Here is a 24,416-nt window from a genome sequence, read left to right on the forward strand (position 1 = left end):
GACAGCGGCCCTGCCGTGCCCAGCCCGCCCGCGCGAGGGCGCTCACCCAGCCCCGCCAGGGGCGCGCGCGGCACCGCACAGCCCGGCGCGACCCCGCAGCCTCCGTCCGCGGTGGTGAGCGGCATCTCCGCAGCCAATAGACGGCCCGACAGGCCGGCGGGGAGGGCGCTGCTGGCCAATAGAAGAGCGGGCAGGAGGGAGGCGGGGAATGCGAGAGCCCAATTGAGAAACTTTCCGGCCCCGCAGGGTGGGAACAAGAGTAAGATTCAGTTACAGACGGTGCGCGCTTCCTCCAATCAGAGCGTCTCCCCTCATCGCACGCTTCGGATTGGCTAACACATGGCCTTAAGCACGCCCGTCTCGCCAATAGGAAAACAGCGCTGCATGACAGACGTTCGGCTCAGCCAATTACTGTCGGTGCGGAGAACCCAGCCTCTTTCTCCGGCAAAATGGCGGCTACAGCTCCGTGTGCGGCTCCTCCCGCGGTGGCCCCGCCGCAGAGCCCGACGGCGACTCCCGCCGCCCCGGCGGGGAGCGCTCCCCCTCCGGCCGCGCCCGCCGCGCCGGCTCCGCCACCGGCCGCGCCACTGTCAGCCGCGCTCTCGGGCCCCTTCCCCGGCGGCCGCGTGGTGCGGCTGCACCCGGTCGTGCTCGCCTCCATCGTGGACAGCTTCGAGCGGCGCAACGAGGGCGCGGCGCGGGTCATCGGGACGCTGCTGGGTAAGAGCCGCCGCCCTGCCCTGCCTGCCGCAGCCTCGGGGCGAGCGCCCGCCCTCCCCGCGGCGCCCCTCTAACCCGCTGCCCTCCCTTCCTCCCTGTCTCCTTCCCGTAGGGACCGTGGACAAGCACTCGGTGGAGGTCACCAACTGCTTCTCTGTCCCGCACAACGAGTCCGAGGATGAGGTACGGAGGCGGCCCGGGCCGAGCGGGGGCTCTCTCGGCGGGGCGCGACCTCCGCGCTCCCGCTGCTGGCGGCCTGGGCCCGTGTTGCCCTCCGGGCTGAGCACCCTGTAACTAGCTGTCTCGGCCCTGTCCCGTTTCTCAGGTGGCTGTGGATATGGAATTTGCCAAAAATATGTATGAGTTGCACAAGAAGGTGTCTCCTAGCGAGATTATCTTGGGCTGGTAAGTTCTCTTTCTGCAAGAACATGCAAGTAGTTATGTTGATTCCTTAAATTACTCAAAATACGTAATTCACTTTATCCCAGATGGAGAAGCAGAAGCACTAATGCCTGTGACAGTCAGATCTTGTAACTCTCATTATACAGTCAGTGGTGAAGCTCCTGTAGCTCATAAAAGGAAGAGATAGTATTGGAAACTTACAGGATTTGCTTTTGTTTATGTCTAGCAAGGATCACAGAGGAGTGATGCCTTAGAGAATTGTGTGCATAGCTTTGTTAGAAGAACTTGCTACCTTTAATACAAACTATACCATGGAAGTTAACTGGTTAGAAAGAAGGGAGAATACAAAAGAGGTGTTTCAAGTATCAAAGGTGTCAGGAGGAATCACTGAAATACGTAGTTCTCTGCTGGAAGTACCTGCGTGTGGGATGCGAAGCAAGATCAGTATTGTGTTACGGGAACAGAGTCTGTGTCTGAGTGAGTGGCAGTGTGTTTATCACTCTTTTCATGCCTCTCTGATCCTACAAAATAGCTTCGTTTTCTTCCTGTGGAGCAAGCTTCCTCAACAGCCTTGTAATGGCAGAGCTGAGTGCAGTTCCAGTGACAGCAGTTTCCCTGAGGATGTGAGATGCTAATTGTAGAGCAGTTAAAGGAGCTAGATTAACGAGTTAAACCTCCTGCAGAGAGATGTATGGTTTGTGGAAGACAAAGTTGGTCCGAATTTGTTTGGTATGCTTTGACTTACTTAGATGGAAAAAGCTGGTCTAGAACACAATGACAGATAACTGAATATTGGGTGTCTGAGGTCAGTCTACTGACATTTTATGGCTGGTAGTACAACACTGGCCTTGTGCATATTTTGGGCATGGGTGTGCTCAGCCTGTGATTCCTACAATTTTAGGGACAAGTGGCCATAAGCTAAAAAATCCTTAGTTGAAACACTTATGTTTAGTATGCTGCTACAGTTCAGTGTTTGGAAATCAGTGTTTTAGGATACAAACCTGTTAAATGCCAACAATACAAAACACTGGGCACATGAATGTTGAAAGAACGGCTCTTCAGCTTGTGTTCTTTTGAAGGTACGCAACAGGTCATGACATCACGGAACACTCAGTCCTGATCCATGAGTATTACAGCCGGGAAGCACACAATCCAATCCACCTCACTGTGGACACAAGTCTCCAGAATTCACGCATGAGCATTAAAGCCTATGTCAGGTACTCTGGGAGGCTGCAATTCTGGGAGGGGAGCAATCCGAATTACTGAGAGATGTCCCATCAGGTTAACAAGAAATGTAGTGGGGTGCAGTGTCCTTTTTTGGGCAGTATTGTGCAGTAGTTAAACATAGTGGTGAGCCAGGGATCACGGCTTACTTCTCACTGGAATATCTTGACCATTGTATGTAGGCGGAAAGACTTCATGAACTGGAACCTCATTGGGGTGGGGAATTGTGACTTAATTAACAATTTTCAGAATGTCTCTGGGACATTTCACAGGGTTCACACAGCTAGCAGTAATGTCACTAACTTCCATCATGCTGACTGAATGCTAGCCTGTAGCCATAGGGCTTTACTGCTCAGCAGTGCATTTATACAAGTTGGAGGATTAATGTGGTTAAAACAATTCAAACAGCATCTTCTTGACGTGTCTTTCTTCCCCTTAAACCCATCTTTCTTGTAAATTAACAATGGAGATTAAATATTGAGAACTTAAAACTCTTCTACCTCACTGAATTCATCCCAGTATTGGCTGAAGAACTCTGCTCCGTAAGGAAAAAACGCTTTCTTTGTAGAGAAAATACTGCTTCTTGACTGTGCATCTTTAAAATGGGAGCTGTTCCATGACATATTACTTAAATGGACTTCTAGTAGTTTGAATAATAGGTTTAATAAAGGTGTTGAGAGTGCTTTGTACTTGAATTTTGTCATATTCCTTGTTCCTTCAGTCATTTCTTAAAGCATGAATATTTCAGGATAGAAGAGCACCTGCTCTAAAAGCAAGAAGGAACTTTGGCTAAGATGACAGTACTTGGCTCTTCATGCACTCATGCTGACAAATGTCAAACCAACTAGGAATATTCTTGGATGAAAAAGAGCAATTAATAGCATGCCAGAACTGATTTCCAGTCCTCAGTTATCCTTGGTCTTAAAATTGCTGATTTTGGTGAGAATGAGTAGTTTACTCATGTTTACGCTTTAATGCTAACAGAGATCATTGAGATGGAAATACCTTTTTTCCTCCCTTATATATGTCCATGCTGAAAACATCTTGTTGTTCTCTTTTTTTTTTTTTTCTAGTGCCCCAATGGGAGTCCCTGGTAAAACTATGGGCGTGATGTTCACACCCCTAACAGTGAAATATGTTTATTATGATACAGAGCGGATAGGAGGTGAATGCTTTCTTCCTATTTTGGTTATAACCATTGTTGTGACACTGTTCAAGTACTTCTTTTTACCCTGGTAAAATTGCCATTCTGGTAATTTTACTGGTAATCAGACTGTCTTGCTGAAGCTTTCCTAAAAAATCTTCCACACGTTAAGGATTTAAGCTGGTTTCTGTGTCAGTCAGTTTTTTTTCACTGATCCTCCTTTTGCTTTCAGTGGATCTTATCATGAAGACCTGCTTTAGCCCTAATCGAGTGATTGGCTTGTCCAGTGACTTACAGCAGGTGGGGTCAGCCTCAGCCAGGATCCAGGATACCCTGACCATGGTGCTGCAGTACGCCGAGGATGTGTTGGTAAGGCCAGCTTTCTATCAGCCAGAAAAAAAGGTTGATGTAAACTTGTGCATCTTGTTTTTCTCGTTATTGTTTCTCTTTCTGGGCCATAAACTTTGAGTTCCACTTATGCTGAAGTGTGTGTTTCTTATGCTTAGTCTGGCAAAGTGGCTGCTGACAACACTGTCGGGCGCTTCCTGATGGATCTTATTAACCAGGTGCCAAAGATTTCACCAGAGGACTTTGAGACCATGTTGAACAGCAATATCAATGTAAGTTCGTAATTTAATTTTTTCTGTGCCTTCCTAGCAATTTTGAAAATTTGTCATACAGACATAAATTTGTCTGTGGTCTATCTTTTCATACAAACATGTAAATAGCAAATATAGCCTTTTATTTTCAGTAATTTGGTGTTTTAAGGGCTGAGGGTGGATAAAGGAGCTCACCATAATCTTGCAAGCAACTGCAGATAAAAGAATTTTTAAGGACTCAGGAATTTTGCAAGTAATCTGAAAACCAGTACCAATTCTTCTTTCATATTGATCGGACGATATTAATTACCAAACTTAAATAATTTTGGTTTCAGCAATAACTGGTGACTTGCCAGATTCCTTTGCCTGAGCTGAAGTTCTGTCTCTTTCCATAACACTTATGACATGAACAAGGATTTTTTTAGCATGCTACCTGATTTCTGTAACAGATTTTTAGAAAACTTAAGTTTCTGAATATGTTGTTCACCCACAGTCTGTAAGACCAGAACTAATTTTTAATTTTGCTTATACCCTTTGACTTGCCTGGTTAACATGGGTGAACTCAGAGTTAAAATTTCACAAGCAGTGTTTCATATTCCAGGAATACCAAAAGCTTCCTGCAAGGGAAGCATTCCTCAGGGTAGGACTTTCAGGACTAATTATATTTCTTCTAGCTGATTGTAAAATGCTTTACAGATGTTAAAAACTCAGCTCTCTAATAGGTTATGATTTATTAGTATTTCTGATCACTGCTTTTTTCTCCTCCCTTTCAGGACCTACTGATGGTAACCTACTTGGCAAATCTCACACAGTCACAGATTGCTCTCAATGAAAAACTTCTGAGTTTATAAAGAAATTTTGCCACCCTACACTTAAAGGAGCCCGAAGAATGAGCAGATACACTTTTCTTTGGTGTTAGAAACTTCCTTGGACTGTAATTTAATTACTTACATGACTTGGTTTACATCATTATTTCCATTGCTCTGAAAAATCCCTAACATGCTTTAGGAAATGAATGGGAATGGCTGCAGTTCAGTTGAGCCTGATATTTTAAAATGCAATATGAGAATCTTTTGTCTCCTGGGTTTATCTACTTGTATAACAAAATACAGCTTTACTGTAAGAATGTATTTGGAATAAAACTTCATTGCAGTGGCAACAATGGCTTTTGTCCAGAAAAAAACTTTTCTCATTTATTGTGTAATGAATCCACTTTTGGAAGAGGGTGGAGGGAGGTAACATGGCATCAGGAAAGAAAGAGTGGATCCAAGTCAACTCCAGACTTCTTTGCAGGTTTTTTTCCAACTGTTAAAGCACACTGAAAGTGGGGTTTTGTGTTGGATGTAGTATGCTTTACCATGAAGGACTACAGAATGGTCTCTGGTTTATTAGTGGTGCTGTGTATATCCCCTCAGCAGGGTACTGAGAGACTATGAGACAGTAAATTCAATTTATGGTACACTTCTATGCATCTAATTATTTTCTGATTGTTTGGGAAAGGAAGTCAAGGTCAATAGCATTAGCCCCTCATAAAGGGGGAGTTCAGAGAATTAAAGCCAGCAACTGAGTTCATGGTAAAAGGGTTTGAAAAGCATTTCTGGCTAAACAAGTGTGGCTACTGGAGTTTCCATCTTTGCCAAAGAAGAAAAGGACAGCAAAATGAGAATTCATGAAATTTGAGGTTAAATTTGGATGTTAGGAATTTTCTATTTCATAACCCTCTACTGCTGTTAAAATTATGTGAAGAGAAACCTCATTTTCTCCCCAAGACATATTTCATGTTAACTGAGTTCCAGATGAAAGAAAGCCGATACAAGTATCAGCTGTAACTTCGCATGGTCTCTGCCAATAACATTACCTTTAGAAGGCTGTCTACAGTTCAGCTGTACTGAGGGGGTACTCTGCTTTAACAAAATTAAAGCATCCCTCTTCTACAACAAAACTTCCCACCTTACTAATGACTGTATCTTGTTTGGTGAATGAATTTGAAATTGGAGTGTGCAAAGAGTGTTCCCCCAAATAATTATTCTGATAATTTGCCAGATAAATCCAAGAATAAGACTCAAGTTACGAATCTGTAAGATCCTGTTTTGGTTGTTTTAATCTAGAGAGTTCCCCCAGTGACTCAATGCTAAATTCTAAGTTGTAATTGCAAGGTCAATGTACGTGAAAACTGAATGTGCAGCAAAGATCCTGATCTCATTGAAAATGTTATTTATGAGCATTAAATAAGTATTAGAACTCAACTCTTGTTTTTTATTAGTCTGAATAAAAATGTTTTGCTTCCCTTTCTCTTCTTTAAACTTAATATTCTTAATTTCAGCCACTTAATGTTTCAAAATTTTCAGTTCAAGGTGTTTTTTGAAGTAAGTTTTGACATGAATGGAGGAAAAGAGGAAGCAGCAAAGCTGGTTAAGTCTCTCACTTACTGAAAAGAAATTGCAGAGTAGGGAAGCATAATATTCTTTCCCTGATCTCTCATCTGCAGGAACCCCTTTCCCATTCCCTGTTAGGAAAAGTGAGAAAACATAAAAAGAAAGCTATTCAACTTTTAGAGTGTTAAAAATAAATGTTGTTTTATAAGCTAGTGTGCAGAAAATGCAAAGTTCCAAGAAAAGCAATTTGTGATCTTTGTGGAACTTGCTAGTCCTTGCAAGTACCTGAAGAAGGTATGTGACAAAGGACTGAGGTTATGTCTTCGTGGGTGGAAAGATTCACTGCAAAGCAGAGGTGTCTGAAATGACCGAAGTCCATGAGTTTAGGCCTATGCAAGACAGGACAGTGCCAAATGCTTGGAAGTGGAGTAGGAAGTTTCATTTTTCGAAACTGTCTGATCCCATCCATTCTGTCTTTGTGAAAGGACACAGGGTGATCCTTACTTTGGAGTTTTGAATGCCTGATTTCAAATTTCAGTGGTCACTGTTACAAAGGACAACAAACACAAGCGTAATGCATCCTTTTGCTTAAAGCCTGGGCTGTGCTATTTCCTAGAAGGCTTTCCTCCTCCTCTGGAGCTGTAAAATGTCGACAGGAATTACTAAAGGTATTCTATTAGAATTGTTCTACTCTGCAGGAGTCTGTCTAAAAACTTGAACTTCAATAGATAATCTCATGGGAAAAGCTTGGGAGTCAAGAAACAGCACCAAGGATTTCAAGCTTTAACTCTGTATTGACTTGTAAACCTCATTAATTTATTAGGGGACTTTCTCCTTTTTTTTGTTTGTTTGGTTTTTTGTTTTGTTTTGTTCTTTAGAATGTGTTGCTACAAATAATTGACAAAGTTTTACATAGTCAAGATAGATAACTCTCTGGTATTCTTCTGTGTATTATATTTAGTCATATTAATGATCTCACTAATACAATAAAAACTTCTATCCTCTGTGATGTGTTCAGCATTTTCTTTTCCTAGATGACTTCTCTGAATGATTGTAAATTCCTGGACATTACTGTATTACATGTTTATTTGTGGCAGTGTGCATGTTTTCCTGGTAAATATTAGACTTTAAAATACCTTGTTCAAGCAACTCTTTACCAGCTCCCAGCACTGAAGTATTTAATGGCTCAAATGATGTAAATGATTAAGAATGTTAAAATGCTTAACATCTTCAGATTTTTTTAAATCCTGGCTTAGTCGAGCTCACTTGGGATTTTACCTCAGCATGAAGTTCTTGAACACTTCTTTTCCTCAATACATATAACAATATTCAGAACAGAATTCAATGTTATAACCGATTCTCTTTTGGTATAACTTGGAGGAATGTATAAAATCCATCCATCTTGTTGCCTTGGGCCTTTCTCAGACACATAATCTCAGGCAGCTTCAGCAAAGGAAGAGAATTTCAGCCAAGCATCTCTGGGCAGTGCAGAGGCAATGAACCTTTATGGTTTTTGCAGTGAGCATGGTGACTTTGGACAACCTGCAGTTTAATTAGCACACAGACATTATGCTTCACTCTGACATCTTCCCAGCACAGTAAGACTGCTTGTTCACAACACTGAAAGTGCATGTAAAACATGCAAACACATGAAAGTATGCTGTGTTTCTTACCAAAATCAATACTTGCAGGATGAACTATCTTACTTATCATTTATGTTTATGAAACGCCTTCATAAAAATTTGGGAGGAGGTGGTAATGGTCTACTATTTTTTAACTGATCAGTCTCAGCAGAAAAAAGTTCTATATTGTTGGGAATAATAAACCTTATTCTGTTATCTGCAATTTGAAACTTAAAGCCTTGCTGCCAGAATGGCAATTTCGTTTGGTGATTATTTCCATGTACTGGGATGAAGGTCACTAAATTTGCCTTTTTAGTTGAGTCACTTTAGTTTCTTGGCAGAACACTTAAATCTGCTGCAAAGAGGAGGTGGAGTTTTGGTGTGTAATTTTGCGAATCTGTGGACATATGCCACCTGTATCTGAAATTCATGGGTTTAATCCTAAGGATTAAAAGGTTGATGGTGAAAAATGTCAGACACACCACCCTTCTGGAGTAGTTAAGCAGAACAAGCTGCTGTTCTCCTGTGCTTTGAGGAAGGGTGAAGCGTCAGTTTCACCACACGGGAACTAGAGACTGGCTGGCAGTAGTAAGGGTGGTGTGAAACCCTCATGTTCAGACCACGGCGGGTGGAGCACTAACATGACTCACTGGGCAGTGACTCCCTTCAGCTAACCAAACACAGGGTTCTTCCTGAAGTGAGCTGAACTCACTCTGCTCCCTGCTCACAGGGAAGGTTAACTCACCAGCTTACTGGGACCGTGCATTTTAATGACTGCAGTCACAAGGCAGTCCTAACAGGAGAAGTATTTTTAGTACATAATGTAGACTTGGACCACTGCAGTATCCTGTGGGTTTGTTACACTTTGATCTATGGTTCAAAGCTGACCAGATCTTCTTTCTTACAATAAACTTAGGGAAAGTTTTTGTTTTGAATTTGACTATATTGGCTGGAGTAGAACATAAAATGTAATGCTTTATATTACTTAAGTGGGAAATAATATTCCAGTGAGGATACACAGAACAGAGAAGCAGAATTGCTTTAGCCACCTACATCACCAACAATAAATTCCTCTGGGAAAAAAGTTTTGTTTCAGCTCTTTTGACAGCACTCAACAAAACTATGTAGTTAAGCCAGGTCATTCTGTACCAGAATTCTGTCCAGTACCATGTCTTAGGATCAGAAGCAAGAATATTACAAAAGAGAAGAACAAGAGTTTGTCTCTCCACTAAACTTGAATTTTCTAATAGCAAGAAGCTGCCTTGACTCTGCATGGGGTTTTAGAAGCTTTCCTAAATGTATGGGCTCTAGCTATAGTAGTAAATCAAGGGATTTCCTTAAATATAGAAAGTGAAATTAGATGACCACAATGGTTCCACTTCATGCTTTAAAAAAGTAATTCCAAACATTCTCGTTGATACATAAACATTCAATGCATTTAGCAGATTCTTCAGACACACGTAATTTTGTTAAAAATATTCTCCTCCTCCTTTTACACTTGTTTTTAAAATAAATGGTTCTTTTCTTGAGTAGCTCAAATCAATATAGTCCACTAAATGAAAAAGATAAAGAATTGTGTATTTTATAAGTGTACTTGGTTCCCATGGAAACAAGGATTTAAATATATATACCTGTCCTGAAAGAAATGTGCTTAAGAGGTGAAATAAAGTAGACATACACTCAGAGTGTCAGCGGAAGAATGCTGAGAGGATTAAATTCTTAAAGCCACTCCTGATGTATTCTGGGCAAACAAGAGAGAACAAGCCCGATTTTCCTGGATAGGTAACGTATTAGATTCTTTATGTGGCTTTAGGTGCTCTTAATTTGAAGCGAGCAAGCATGGTAAATTATTACCAACCTATTTTCTACTGCCTGCACTTCACGCTGCTTTACAGACAAATTGAACAGTGGTTGTTATTTCATCTAGAGCTGAAGTGCTGCACCAGGTTACAGGAAAAAACCAAAGCTGGTTGCATTGGAATGGTCTCTAAACTGCTAACATGTTTGTCATAAACAAAAAAGGGGATATTTTGAATAACCTCAAGTAACTGGTGCATTAATATCGTAGGTGAATCCTTCATAAATGGTATCTTGCTTGTCAGAATGCCTCATGAATAATTAACCATCAGGTAAAGAAAGGACTATGGGTGTTTAATGTCTATTCAAAGTATAATATGAATAAACATTACAACAGACAGAAACAAAACACTAAGCGCACTCCCCATAATTACATACAAATAACTATAATTAAGATTTTGTTCTAGAAAAATGTATGTAGTAGTCAGTCAATCTTACCTTTACATCCTCTTGGGACCTAAATCCTGGTCTTCAGTAGCTACCGCAGAAGGAGCAGCTCCTCCAGCTCCATGCACTTAGGTCTTTTATATTTTTTGCCTGTTACATGCAGTTCTGGTGGCTTGGGTGACCTGACATCTACTGAACAATGATCTTGATCTAAAGACTCATGTGTTACTGGATTACAGACTTGACTTAGAACTACACTCACTGGGGCTGAACTCCATTGCAGTGGTGCTAAAGGGAAACTGCAGTGTGGACTTTTCTCTCCCTTTCCTAGCGGGTGGCAAAGGATTCCCGTGGGACGGCATCTCCGGGCGCTTCCTGTGTGAACGCTTCCCCTGACACAGCTCCACTGGCGAGCGGCTCTGCGTTTGTGACACTTGAGCCTGTGAACTTACCTCTCGTCCGTCCCGAGGGACAACCGGGCATCTCACAGCCTTCCTTCAGCGAGACGGGGCGAACCCGCACACATAGCAAAGGGTTCTGTGTTGGCAGGGCCATCACTGCCGGCACCGGGTGCGGTGCCCCTGCCCGCGGGGAGTACGGCCCGTGGGCCGGGCCGGGGCGGGCTCGGTGCCGGGGGCGGGGCGGGCATCGCCGGCCGCACAGGCTCCATTTTGCGGTGTGGCTGCGGAGAGAGGCCGAAGGCTCCGTAAGTTCCCCTCAGGTGAGGTGGCTGGGGGGGAGGGAGGAGCCGGCCGGCCGCGACTCGCGTGCCCCTCGCCCCAGCCCCCGGCCCGGCCCCGCCGGCTCCTCTCGCACCGGCGGGGGCTCGGCCGCAGCCCCGGCTCTGCTCACACGTCGCCCGGGGGACTCGGCCCCAGGCCCGAGGCGCTGCCGTACTGGATGGAGCCCCGGGCAGCGCTCCCGGAGCCGCGGCCGCCCCCGGCTCGGGGCTCGGCAGGTGTCCGGCCGAGGGAGGTGCCGCCCGCCCCAGGGAGCCGCACCCCCGGCGGGGGCTGCCCTGGCCCTGCGGAGCGGGGACGAGGTCAGGTGGCCTCGGGGGAAGCAGATACCGGGATACTTGCCTCCGCCCGCAGCTCCACATCGCCGGAGGATACGCCGGGCCGGCCCGCGGCTGGCTGCTGAGGGAGCGGGAGGAGCTTGGGGCGATGCGTGACTGCCCGGAGCGGAGCGGAGCGGAGCGGGGCGGCGGCGGGCGGGGCCCTTAAAGGCGGCGGGGGCGCGGGCGGTGCGGGGCCGTCTCCGTCCCGTCCCGTCCCGTCCCGTCCCGTCCTCCGGAAGAGGGGAGACTTCTCCGTGTTTACCGGCTGAGCTTCTGCCCAACACACCGAGCGCGGCGCGTCCGCTGATGTTTTACCGCGGGCCGGTATCGCAGCTGACTCACACCCGGCCCCCGGCTTAACCCGCCCTGCGCCCGTCCGGGGACAGCGGGGGAAAACTACAGTCTGACGGGAAAATCTGTTGTTGTTTTGGTTGTAAAAGTAGTTATGTCAGAGCTCTTGTTCAACTTGAGGATGCTTGTGCCAAATTTAAAGTCCATTTTTTTTCCCTGTCATTAAATGTTTCATAACCTGGCGAATGGTCTCGAATCTCCCTGCCCACTGGTTGGCAACATGCGGGATGGGATGATCTCTGCCCCTACTCCCCCAGTCCCTCTGTTAAAAATGTGACTAAAATAAACAGTTACTGTCAGGAAACAGGAATTTGCTCCACGAATGAAGAAATGCTGAGGGATTACTCCTGTTCTTATCAAATTATCATTTTAAATGGGATAGCTAGGGTACTGCTCTTCTCCCAGGAACTACCCCTCTGAGCGGAGCAGTGCAGGATGATGGATACAGGTGCTTGGTGCAGTGCAGGACTGGGGCCTGCACTATTTCTGTCATGGCAAAGGGTTCAGCTCCCTCCTGCTGGAACCTCAAAGTGTACCCTGTATTTCAGAGTTTTCTGGAGGTTTGAGCCTCTTACCATGCTTAAGTGTCTGTCTGACCCTGAATAAGAGTGGTTAATTACGAAGTTGAAGATGCTTCCCTTCTGAATTCTGATTGCTGTGGTCAGATGTAGGAGAGAAAAAAAGGAAAAGTTTTGTGGGTTAATAGCTGACAAGTACTCCCGAGCAATTCTAAACCTACTAAACATATTATTCAAGTGATTTAAGAGGTAATTAGCAAGAAAATACCTACTACAAACTCATATATAGTGCTTCACAGTGAAAATCTCTTTTTTTTTTTCTTCCCTAGAATGTCATACCCAGGTTATCCCCCTTCTGATGGCTACCCTGCTTTCCCAGGTTATCCTGTAAGTATGGCTCTTGAATGTGTTACATTCCTAATGCATTTATATTCTATGAAATCCTTACTGTGCTCCGTGTGTCTGTAAATAGTAGCTGTCCGTTCATGTACCCTATTCTCTAGTGATTATGCTCTTTGTTTTCATCTGTGTATCTCTGAAGGTGACTTTACAGCTGTCACACAAGAATTCCAAGGGGGAAGCTTAGTTTTGTTAATGATGTCTGTTGTTCCAGAAAGGTCTTTGATTCTTTGGTCTTGTTTTATTTTTTTCTTGTGAGTTTGTTTTTTTAAATATAGTTGTCTCATCTCAATAATTCTTTTTCTCTTTTTCTTCTTTTTTTAAAGTTTCTTCTATAAATAGGAGGCCCTTTACATGTAGGGTTAGAGGTAATCTCTGAATCAATCTGTACCAAATACTCACATAGCTGTATCCCAGGATTTAGAGAGATGCTGAACAATTTTCAGTGGTCACAGCCATCAGGAAGAGCTTGGAACACTTTACTCAAGTAGCCCAGCATTCGTATGACACCAAGTAAATATTTTTCTGAGGATAGAGGACACTGTATCTTGACTACCCTATCCACAGGACTGTTCCACCTTCAGCGCACAACTGAATGAACTAAAAATTTTAAAGGAAACGTAATGGAAGGCTAAAATGTAGCAGGTATGGCTGATACTGCAGTCTTTTTGATACGCCTGCAGTATTTTTCAAAGCTAGATTCATCTCTGTACTTTTATGGCACTGATCATGGCACTGATCATAGTGTCATTGTGGGAATTTTACCTGTGTTTTATGTAATACAGAACCAGACTTAAGCATGGATCTCAGCCTAAATGTCATTAAGATACTGAAAAGCTATAAATAAATGCAAGATATAAATATATGCATATAAATACATGCAATAAATTCTCTGATGATTTTGCTTTACAATCTACCCTTACTTCTTCTGAAACATTAAAGTCAGTCAAACTAAAGACAAACATATTAGAAACAAGACTATTAACTCCGGGATTTCTTTTCTCCCCTCAAGGTCCTGCTGAACCCTCATGATTTTAGCTGTTGTTTATTTTTAACTACATCTGAAAACATTTTTTTTTCTTAGCTAGCATTTAAAAAATGGCCAACTTCAATTAATTCATTTAAAAGACCTTCTAGACTTGTTATCAATGATTTCCTACTCTCATTGATGATGCCCAATGTGATAACCAATTCAAAAAGCATATGTGAAATTATTTTTTTCTGCAGCACTGGTAGTTATCTGAGCAGGGCTTTTGAGGATCCTAATTTTGGATTTATGAATCTAAATTCCAATAAAATATTTTTGTTGAGTCTAGCAGGGAAATATTCAACTGCACCCCTGGGAAAAAGAATATTATATAGCCTGGGCACAGAAATTTGGGGGTAGAAATCTTGGGGCAGCCAAACCCAAGGAGAACATTGGAGCTAGGCTTTGCTGCTCTGCACTTTATTTCTGTTTTCTGGGGTCAAGAATGAATGTGTACTGTATGTAATGTGTGACCCATATTTCTAAAGCTATTCAGTAAAGATGATCCCCAGCAAGGGAGTAATGGGTCCATCCATTATGCTTCATTATGAAGCTGATTTTAAATACTTGATTTCTAAGATCAAGTATAATGGCTTTTACCTTACAGTGCTTTCCCTTAGAGATCCAGATCATTAAAGTAAATATTTCTAATATATCTTAATGCTAATAGCAACCTTTGTGGTATGGCTGGTAAATCATACATGTAGCAAAACAAATATATAGGTGTTGGACTTATTCTTTTTATTTAAAACCTGTAGGAGGTGTTCACTCTGACTCAGTGATCCAGAATTAGTCATTGAATATCCATGCTTTATAACCTGGATTCCAAAGGAAGTGGGAAAAAACTCCCAAGAAGTTCTTACCCTGTAACATTTGAAAATACTGTTTGTGCAATAGAGGCAGAAGTTTCAAAGCTACTGTGCTCATGCAAGTCTTGTAACAGGGGGTGAGCTCCTGATGATTCATAGAGAGCAAGCTGAGCTGAGCTCACCTCTTCCTTGTGTGGCATAGAAAGAGCAGCTTTCCAGTAAGGGACCAGGTGTCCCAGTGGCTGACAAGTGAAGTGTGGCTCAGCACTGCCAAGTCCTCAGGGAGGAAGGCTAATGACACACCAGGCTTCAGCAAGAGCACCTCTGGAATACTGTGTCTGGTTGTGGCCTCCCAGTACAACAAAGATGTGAACAAAGAGGAGCATGTCTGGGGAAGGCTGCTTGCCTGGAGAAGAGCAAGTCTTCTGCTGCGTGAGAAGGAGCCATAGAGACATTGGAGCCAACTCGTGTCAGGGTACACAGTGAAAGGGCAGCTAGCAAATACAGGTTGCAATTTGGTTTGAGGAAAACATTTTTCACTGTAAGGGCAGTCAAACACTGCAACAGGGGCCTAGAGAGGCTGTGAATTTGCCATTCCTTGTATATACTGAAAACCTGACTATCAGGCTTTGCATAACCTCACCCAACTCCAAAGCTGGCCCTGCTTTGAGGGTGGATGGGATCACAGGTCATCCAGAGGTGACTTCCACCCTGCAGCACCCTCTGATTCTGTGTCAACAAAGGAGATGCATCAGAAAACCCAACCAAGAGGACCCCACCCAGGCTTCAGGAATTCTGCTGCTGCTGCTTCAAGCCCTACATCTAATTGTATAATTCACGTTGTTATTATTCATGTGGACATTCTGGCAGCTTGGGAGTTTTTACTCGAATGTGCTGTTAACAGGCATACAGACATCCCATTTCTGTGTTTCAGCCAACAGGACAGGAGTCTGTCTATCCACCAGCTGGTCAGTACCCCTATCCCACCACCGTTCCTGGAGGATTCCCTCCATCAGGAGGAGGTACCTTTCCTGCAGCACCACCAAATGCTGCATTTCCAGGGGCAGCAGGATATTCTGCCCTGGGGGGCTACCCTGCTTCAGGGAGCTTCCCTGGAGCTCCCCAGGCTGGAGGAATGCCACCTTATTCTGGAGGTAAGAGTACCAGCCAGGAGTGATTTCCAGTGTCAGCATTCCCTGTGCTCGTTAGAAGTAGTAAAGAAAAGCAGCTTTGTTCAGTGATCAGCTCAGGCAGCAGCACACAGGCAGCCAGCCAGGTTGCCATCCAGCAGGAAATACCTGCATGCTGATGGCAGAGCCTTGGTGGTTCTGGGTCACTGCACTTACATGGAGAAACTGGTCTCTTACGTAGCTCTGCTCAATAACCTGACTCATGTTGTGTTAAAGAAGTCAAGTACAAAATACTAAGTGTGCTAAAGTCTGGGTTTTTTCCCCTGGCTTTGCTTCCAGGCCCTGGCTTTGCTGTGCCTCCCACTGGCCCTGGCTTTGGTGGCTATCCACAGCAGCCTCCCGCCCAAAGCTATGCTGGAGGTGGACCAGCACAAATTCCAGGTATGTCATATATAAGAAACTTTAAGCACCCAAGGTTAAACCGAGACCCCAGGATAGGTAGTAAGAAATTAGGCCTTTACCTTTGTTACTTGTAGCTGTTGAGGTTTGTATGCTGTGCACCTCCTGCCACCTTTCTTGACCGGGCCACTGAAGGGCTGATGAGAACCAGTTCCGTAGGTGCTACATCCAAAAGGGATGGATGTCCCTGAATAATGGTCATGATGCAGTGGTTTAGGTGCTTATTCTTTTTCAAACTGCAAGTATCTGATGAGAACTGTAAAATCCAGAGTCCATATTCAATAAGTATCTAGCAGTTCTGTTAATCTCAATTGCATTTTTCAGATCTGTGTGTTCACAATGATCCCTGGCATATTGGAGAAAAAGGAAAGGAAAATGCATACATTTGCTTAAAAGCAGTGCAGTGTTAAAAGCAGTGCAGTGTTTGTAATGCTTTAAGTGGTCATTTACTATAAGAGATGATTTTTGTCCTGGAATATATCAGTTGTGTTTTAAAGAAATTCAAAGCAGCAAAACGTTTTTGTTTTATGATTGCTTTGTTAACTCTGGTACTAAGTTTCTATTAAAATGATAAGGAATGTCCATACATATTATGAATAAAAATAAAATTCCAGTACAAAAAAAATAGTTTTAGCTTTTGTATTCACAGTGCTTTTGATCACAGAATGAGATTCCTTCAATCCTTTCTGCAGCAATGAATTCTGAATATTTATTGTTTACATGCTAGGCATTTTAAAGTGTATATAACGGCTTTTAAAGAGAGCATGGGACACACATTCTTCATTTGTTTGGGCTATCTTGGCTTCTGTCAAAAATAGCAGAATTTCTTAAGGAGAGATCCTTCCAGTTCCCACAGCACCAGTAAGTTTAGTAATTTTAGAATTGTCTTGCTAGTGTATGTATCAAAATGAATCCGTGATTGCTTCTTCCCATTATTCCCAAGGAAAGAAATTCAGTTACTGATTGTGGTAGGTATCATTACTTAGGAAACAGATTGTGTACAGTGGCAGGTTTGGCTTTATATTCAGATTAGATGGTATTTTTACAATAAGAGGAGATGTAATTAATTTCTTCTATCTTGTTCTTTATTTTCACTAGGATTTCCTGGTGGACAAGTACCATCCCCAATGCCTGGTCCGGTATGTGCTGTTTTCTCTCCTAGAATTAATCTTATGTGGCCTCTGTAGTTTTAATGTTTTTACAGCTGATTTCCAATGGTTTAGACTGTGTTCTGCATCAGGAGTTTCCATCTACCCTCAGAGTAATGTTGCCCTCATTCTGTGTTAGAGTAAGAAATGGAGAATTAACGGACAGTGCCTTCTGAAGTACTGATTGCAGAGCTGTGATTTTAATTTGAATTTATATTGTGCAGATATCTAGTTATGTGTGACTCTTATTTTCAGCCTGCTGCAGTGGTTCAGTATACCCAGGGTACAATTCAAGCTGCTCCAAACTTTGATGCTGGAAGGGATGCAGAAATTCTACGCAAAGCTATGAAGGGTTTTGGTAAGCAAAGAAGCTTTCGTTCCTATTGATCTAACTTCTTAATGCCATTTTGTTGTTTTCTTCAGTTTTTATTTAACTATACTTCCCCCCCGCCCAGCTTTTCAAAAGTTACATTTTCAAAAGGGCCTAGGCTATTTAGTAGATGAAGTTCCATAGAAAATTTGGTAGACTTAAATAGCAGCCACTTACTATGTAACTATGCCCAAATGCAACAGTATAAAATGCACAGTTTTGGGGGGGACTATATTGCATTCTTACATGACATTGCCCTTCTGTTTCCAAGGAACTGATGAGCAGGCCATCATAAATGTTGTTGCTAACCGCTCCAATGATCAAAGGCAAAAAATCAAGGCAGCTTTCAAGACTATGTATGGCAAGGTACGTTCACTAGTTCTTTGAATTGGTAAACAAAACCAAACTTTCAGCTGCTGCTTTAACTGCCTGGTTGCATTTTAGTCCTGGGGAGTGATTTGGACATTTTTTAAAATATACTTCTTTTAGTTATGTTCCTTATATATTGCGATATTTGACATAGTGTGGTCCTGATACCTGGAAGAAGCAGGGGTGGGGGAAGGCTGGAGGCTGTCTCTGTCCCTGACCATGCAAGAAGCTTCTCTGCTTCTCTAATGCTTGATGGAAAGTAATCAAGCTTAAACTGCCCTTGTATTTGTGTCTGAAACTACTGAGTTTTTTATGCACACAAAGCAGCACTGAAATATTTTTCCCAAGAAAAAACTGAGAAACTGATTGAGGATTGGATAGTAAATAAAAGTCCAGGTTAATTTAATTTCTTCCCTCTGTCATCTTTGCAACTTAAAGTGAAATTTTGTAGTTGTGGCATTTAATAACATCTCAAATAGTGAGGAGATAATGGAGAAGAGCTGAGGTGTCAGAGGAAAGATTTTCATAAGAAACAAAGCTTTACAGGAAAAACAGCACAAAGGTAGAAATAAGTCATAAAAGTAAATTCTAGTTTGATCTTTCTTTGGTATATAATCTGTATATGCCTAACACTCTGCAAAGCTCTTTTTGTGTTTGTAATTGAACAGGATTTAATTAAAGATCTGAAGTCTGAGTTAAGTGGTAATGTGGAAGAACTGATTCTAGCGCTCTTCATGCCTAGTACCTACTATGATGCCTGGAGCTTACGTCATGCAATGAAGGTATGGTATTCCTGTGAAGGAAACAGTTTAAAATGACCTTAAAATGCTCATCTAAGAATACCTGGTCCCAGCATTGTTGAAAAATCTGCTAGTGTCAAATAAATCCTGGAATTGCAGGGCTTAAAATTATTTTCTGCTGTGTCCCCCAGTTCCAGATGATTTCTGCAGGATTAGCCAATTCAGGGCAGATGTCCACTCAGTAGAGGAAGAAACGCAGCAGGACAGAACCTTGTTCTCTACCACTTGGACATAATTATTGCTAGAACCTAAAAAGGGCCACGGTGCTGTTAAAACCATAGTCACTGTTTAAACTAAAGGTACATACCTTTCCTTACTAGGAACAAACCTTTGTTACTGAAAGGTATTTTTGGATTATCCGTTTTTTCCCCCCAAAAAAGACAATGAAAAAATAATTTCTTGAGGTCAGATGGATGTATCTGTCCAAGTATAAAGACAGCATTTAGAGATTAGGTGAGCAAGTTGGTTTAAACTTTTAACTCAGATAAACTGGTACATCCAGCTGACTGGAACGTCTTGCTTGAGCTGCAGCAGCTAGCAGGTGGCTGATAGTGGAAATGAGTAACTCAACCCATGTATGAATGCACACCTTCTAGAAAACATGGAGCTTAAATGAAGATCTGCCTTTAATGGGGAATAGTCATTTTCAAAAATTCATAATATAAGATTTCCTAGAAGTCTCACATACATCCCCTCTCTTATCTAATCCTTGCCTGAATTGAGATGACCATGCCAGTAAGATCCCCCGGTACACAGAAATCACACTTAACTTTTATTGTGGGGAGAGGGAAGCATCTGTAAAAAGTTCCATGCTGAGGAAGCAGCCACATTTGGATAGGAAACACACTTGTGTACTGACCAGAATGGAATTTACATGTGTACCTTTGACTTCAATGATAATCATAAGGCTCTACCTTCCTATAGTAAGTTTCCAGATTAAGGCTGCCAAAGAATTTTCCTTCCTAAACCATTTTCCAGTTAACTTTGGCCAGTGTCACTGATGTGGATGTATAGTTTTGGGCTGTTTCTCTGAACTGGTGCAGAATGGCATGTTTGAGGAATCTTCATTCCATTTTAAGTGTACAGTAGACTTGGTGCTTTCACACTGCAAGGATACTGTTCTTACAAGGTAGATTGTATTAGGTTTTGAAATACCAGATGACTGGTATTATTTCACAGTTGAAGAAAACTGCATAGGTAGTGCTCTGTAGTTATGCCTTTGTTTTCTCTGCCTACAGGGAGCAGGCACGCAGGAGAGTGTGTTGATTGAGATCCTTTGCACAAGGACAAACCAGGAAATTCGCGAAATAGTGAACTGCTATAAATCAGAATTTGGAAGGGACATTGAAGAAGACATCAGATCAGACACTTCAGGACACTTTGAACGATTACTTATATCCATGTGCCAAGTGAGCTTTAATTATTTTTTTTTAATAAGATAACAGTGTACAGTCTGATGTGTGTAGTCACAATGGCTCCATAAATAGCCTGTGTATGCTTAGTTAGAGGCAAGTTTTTAAGAAATTAGCCCATGGTCATTAATTTATTCCCTAAGATGTGACTCTTCAGTCCCTCCTCAAGAGATACTTCTTATCCGCAAATCCATGATGAATTGTGTGACCTAATTTAGCACCCTCAATTAGTATCAGAATTTATGTGGAAATATTGTGCAGATGCAACCAAGTGGTTCCCTAAAGCAGTGCTCTATACTGCTTTTAGAGCAGGATGCTTTTTATTTTTTGCATATGTTAACAAAGTAATCTGGGTGAAGCTGATTGGATAACCTCCGTGGTATGTAGAATGCCTCTGAGAATCCCTACAAACAAGGTAAGATGTGCCAGAGGGCAAAACCTGCTTCCCAAGTTACTCCATAGCCTGCCTTCCCCTTACATCACCAGAATTAGGGAGGTGCTGCTGCTGAACTCAGGTGACCACTGGGGTTTGTTTATCCCGTATCATTTACTAGGGCTCATTTTGGGTTGAGGAATAGTAACTTGCAGTTACCCATATTTAGGAATATGTAACGAATGCAACTTCCCACAGTTCTCTGATAAACTTGCCTATTTTGTGTTAGAATTTCTATGACACTTCTCTACTTCCTTGGCTTCTACCTTTGTGAGAGTTCACCTATGCTCTAGATATTTGGTTAAAAGTAAAAATCCAGAAGAAAGCAAACCTGGAGAAACTCATGCTGCTAATTTTTATTTTGATAAATCCAGTAGTTTACAATAACTGACAATCACATCATTTAAATAATATATTAACCACTACAGATACAACAGTATTCGAGAGAATGTATTCAGCCTAGTCAGCCAGTATGTTTAGCAGTATCCATCCATGCACTGGGCAGCAAAAAAACCAAAACAACCACCAAAGCACATAAAATGTCATACAAGCCCTACTGACACAAGTGTAGTAAGTGCTTTCTGGAGACATTCTTACTTGAAATAAGCAACTTCTAAATAAAATAGGAGGGAAACCTGAGATATTTCAGGTGTGCATATTCAGTAAGATAATTCATTAGTTCATTTGGGAAGAGTCTTTGCAACTTGAAGCCTAGAAACAAATCAAGAGAAAGCTTACATTATTAAGTAAAATAGAGAATTAAGTACAGTACTCAATTAGGACTATGAGATGGTTTGTAGGGTGAAGTTATCTGAGTCAGTGTATCTGCAGTTTAAAGCATGTCCTACAGATAGGGTTCTGAGCCACTTTTGTATTTGTTTCCTATAAAGAATATTAAACCAAAGAGGAGTTTTAAAGCAATGTAATGTATTTCAAACTATTTCTCTTTCTGCTTCAAGCTTTGAAGATGCATGCTTGGTGTCTATGTACCCTGCAAGCAGTTAAATCATAGCCTTCTCTGTGAAATTTTATTTGAAATCTGCTGTCTTTGCACTAAGGGTAATCGTGATGAGAATCAAACTGTGGATTATCAAAAAGCTCAAGAAGATGCTCAGCGTCTGTACCAAGCCGGTGAAGGAAAACTTGGGACTGATGAATCTTGCTTTAATATGGTTCTGGCAAGCAGAAGTTTTCCCCAACTGAAAGCAACCGTTGAGGCATACTCCAGGGTAGGAGTTCTTCACTGATTTCAAATAAGCTTGGTGAATGTAATTAACCTTGAATTGAGGTTCCAGTTGTTACTGCATTTCATCATCCACATATTAATCTCATTTATTTGTAGATTGCTAATCGTGATTTATTAAGCAGCATTGACCGAGAATTTTCTGGAAATGTGGAACGTGGTTTGAAGACTATTGGTAAGTTATATTGTTCTTCCCTCCCCTTATCCTTTAGGAATTAAACCTAAATGTAATCAAAGAAGAATCCAGTTCAGCACTGGCCATATGGCAAATGATCCCACAATCAGAGACTCTGCTAGCACAGAAGTAGCTTCAATTATTCAAATGATTCATCTTGCACTTAAATGAAGAAAACATGCATCCACCATGAAGAAGTCAGTTTCAAATAAGAAAAGACCACAGAGGAACTACTTGTCACTTCTCTGGGAAGGCAGGCAAGTGCACAGAACCAAAGGTCACTGGTTAGTGCTTGTAGCTGTATAATTCAGAGTTCTGCAAAAGGAGGTACCAGTGTCACAGAGCTGTGACTGGGTGTGCAGCTCCTCAGCAGAGACAGCTGAGCCACCCACACAGATAACCTCAGAGCCAACATGAACCTACTGAAGGCACAGTTCCTTTTCCACCCCCTTCCCCACCACCATCTACCCCAAAAAGCTCAGCAAAATAGAAGGCGCCAGTTTGAATTCACTTTTTCCTACCGACTTGTTATAGCAAAGCAGTTCAACACAATTCAGCACAATTAACTGATAGTGAAAATCAGTAATATTTAGTAAATCTGGAGACACCAGTCGTATCAGTGCTCACCCAAATGACAGCAATTCTGTAGCCATAATGGATAAGCAAAAACTTCCCAGAGTATATTCTACTCAGAGTTTAATGGGAAAAATTCAGGTCTGAGAATAAGGTAGAAGAATAACGGCTCATCTCTGAGTGTGAACAATCTACCTGAAACAAAATACATGCTGTAACTACAAGAGCTACAGAACTACTAGAGAACCTTCTACCTTTGTACTTTTCTTAGTGAGATTCTAGCAATGGAACATGAGTAAAATACCTTGTGTCCCAGTACCAGCTACCCAAGGAGAAGAACTGGTTTTGAATTACCGGTTTGAGAGTTAAGATTTCAGTGCTTTGAAAAGCACTTCCCCAGAGGAGTTAACTGCTAATAACCATAAGTTTTTGTGTGAAGGAATAACTCATTTGTTCAACTTGAAAATAAGCTTATTAGCTTTATAAACAGGTCCCGTTATTCACAGTAACTGGATCTTCACTAATACCAACCTCTAGGTGTCTACAGCAAAAATCCTGAGTTGATCTTGCCAGGTATCACTATACAGGATACAATACTGGAACTAATCCTAACAATATACTTTGTTGCAGTGCAATGTGCTTTAAATCGCCCAGCCTTTTTTGCAGAAAGACTTTATTATTCTATGAAAGGAGCTGGCACAGATGATTCTACCCTCATCAGAATCGTAGTCACTCGCAGTGAGGTAAGAAATTTTCTCCTGTGTACAAGTCACATGCAGCAGAAAGTTATCTACCCAAACCAGCTTGTCACTTAGTCCTCCTTTCACAGCTGTAAAAACATGTACTGCATGAAGCTTTTATGGGGCTCACATTTAGATGAATGTATTAAAATTAGTTTTAAAGCCAGCTTTCACGTAGTAATTTAATTAAGTCTGGCTAGATAGTAGTAACTGCTTGTTTTCCTTTTTAACTATTATTTCCCGTCTACATAGCAAATGAGCACCTCCAGGTGAGAAGTTCACCTGTTCAGAGTTAGGGCAGCACAATCCTAACAAAGCATGGAACAACTACTGGACTCTGCTTGGGGAGCTGCTCCTGTGTCCTTGGAGGGACCAGCTGGCTTGTCCACTGCACAGGGTTAATCATTGCACATCTCACCCTTGGCATGTGTTCTCTAGTTTGCAAGGGAGGAGATGTGGGGTGACTGTCTAGGATTTAAATCGTACACTGTGGTTAAGTTTTCTGCTTTTTTTTTTGTCTTTGCATAGATTGACCTTGTGCAAATTAAACAGATGTTCACACAGATGTATCAGAAGACACTGGCTACAATGATAGCAAGTGATACAAGCGGTGATTACCGGCAGTTGCTGCTGGCAATTGTTGGGCAATAGAAGAGAATTATCTGGTTTTTTGGTTTGTTTTTTTTTTTAAACAAACTGAAGGACATGAAACATGCTTTACATAGATACTAACTATCCTTGTAAAAGAGTAATTTTAAAGGTTGCATAATCAAATATGCCTTCTTGATGATTCAGTAAGCTTTTTGCACTTACAATGCCTTAATTTACAGCACGTAATATTCTTCATTGTATAATAAAAAGATACATCTTGTCTATTAGACCCTAAGCCTCAGTCTTTTTGACCCAGACAAAACCACTTCCCCTCTACTGCACTCCTGCATGAGTCTCTGTAGGAGTCAACTGTTTCAACCAAATGAATCTCCAGCACTCAACAGGTTTCCTGAAATACCTAAACTGCTGAGCTTACTGTGGAAGAGAAACAAAGCCTCAGGCTAGGATGTAAAGCATTT

At 42.1% G+C, this 24,416-nt stretch overlaps 3 protein-coding genes across 4 annotated transcripts in view; 2 read left to right on the forward strand and 1 right to left on the reverse strand.

Moving 5' to 3' along the window:
- The first annotated feature begins 434 nt into the window (after window positions 1–434).
- On the forward strand, window positions 435–5,248 carry EIF3F (eukaryotic translation initiation factor 3 subunit F). Its single transcript, XM_048311246.1, has 8 exons — window positions 435–720; window positions 833–903; window positions 1,046–1,125; window positions 2,202–2,339; window positions 3,420–3,511; window positions 3,723–3,859; window positions 3,997–4,110; window positions 4,863–5,248. Exons 1-8 carry the CDS (start codon window positions 450–452, stop codon window positions 4,938–4,940), a joined length of 981 nt encoding a protein of 326 aa, XP_048167203.1. The 5' UTR covers window positions 435–449; the 3' UTR covers window positions 4,941–5,248.
- Window positions 5,249–10,946: 5,698 nt separating this feature from the next.
- On the forward strand, window positions 10,947–24,224 carry ANXA7 (annexin A7). Of its 2 annotated transcripts, none has more exons than XM_048311238.1 (13): window positions 10,947–11,051; window positions 12,589–12,646; window positions 15,429–15,648; window positions 15,964–16,065; window positions 17,182–17,222; window positions 17,487–17,589; window positions 17,873–17,967; window positions 18,639–18,752; window positions 20,009–20,179; window positions 21,674–21,844; window positions 21,958–22,033; window positions 23,237–23,349; window positions 23,875–24,224. In XM_048311238.1, exons 2-13 carry the CDS (start codon window positions 12,590–12,592, stop codon window positions 23,995–23,997), a joined length of 1,386 nt encoding a protein of 461 aa, XP_048167195.1. In that variant the 5' UTR covers window positions 10,947–11,051; window position 12,589; the 3' UTR covers window positions 23,998–24,224. The 2 variants fall into 2 exon arrangements, with proteins under 2 accessions (XP_048167195.1, XP_048167196.1); XM_048311239.1 differs by having other exon boundaries at window positions 10,992–11,036.
- PPP3CB (protein phosphatase 3 catalytic subunit beta) overlaps window positions 20,948–24,416 on the reverse strand; it is a 47,066-nt gene continuing 43,597 nt past the window's right edge. The window contains exon 16 of the transcript XR_007205137.1: window positions 20,948–21,326. The gene's annotated coding sequence lies outside the window, so the exon portion shown is untranslated. The remainder of the gene's footprint in view (window positions 21,327–24,416) is intronic.

The sequence above is a fragment of the Corvus hawaiiensis genome, chromosome 8, assembly GCF_020740725.1.
Source record: "Corvus hawaiiensis isolate bCorHaw1 chromosome 8, bCorHaw1.pri.cur, whole genome shotgun sequence".
Lineage (NCBI taxonomy): Eukaryota > Metazoa > Chordata > Aves > Passeriformes > Corvidae > Corvus > Corvus hawaiiensis.

Coding starts and splice junctions, on each gene's coding strand:
- EIF3F (XM_048311246.1), top strand. CDS start 450: ATGGCGGCTACAGCTCCGTGTGCGGCTCCTCCCGCGGTGGCCCCGCCG. Junction 2,340..3,419: donor AGCATTAAAGCCTATGTCAG/GTACTCTGGGAG, acceptor TTTTTTTTCTAG/TGCCCCAATGGGAGTCCCTG. Junction 3,512..3,722: donor TGATACAGAGCGGATAGGAG/GTGAATGCTTTC, acceptor TTTTGCTTTCAG/TGGATCTTATCATGAAGACC.
- ANXA7 (XM_048311238.1), top strand. CDS start 12,590: ATGTCATACCCAGGTTATCCCCCTTCTGATGGCTACCCTGCTTTCCCA. Junction 17,968..18,638: donor TCAAGACTATGTATGGCAAG/GTACGTTCACTA, acceptor GTAATTGAACAG/GATTTAATTAAAGATCTGAA. Junction 18,753..20,008: donor GCTTACGTCATGCAATGAAG/GTATGGTATTCC, acceptor CTCTGCCTACAG/GGAGCAGGCACGCAGGAGAG.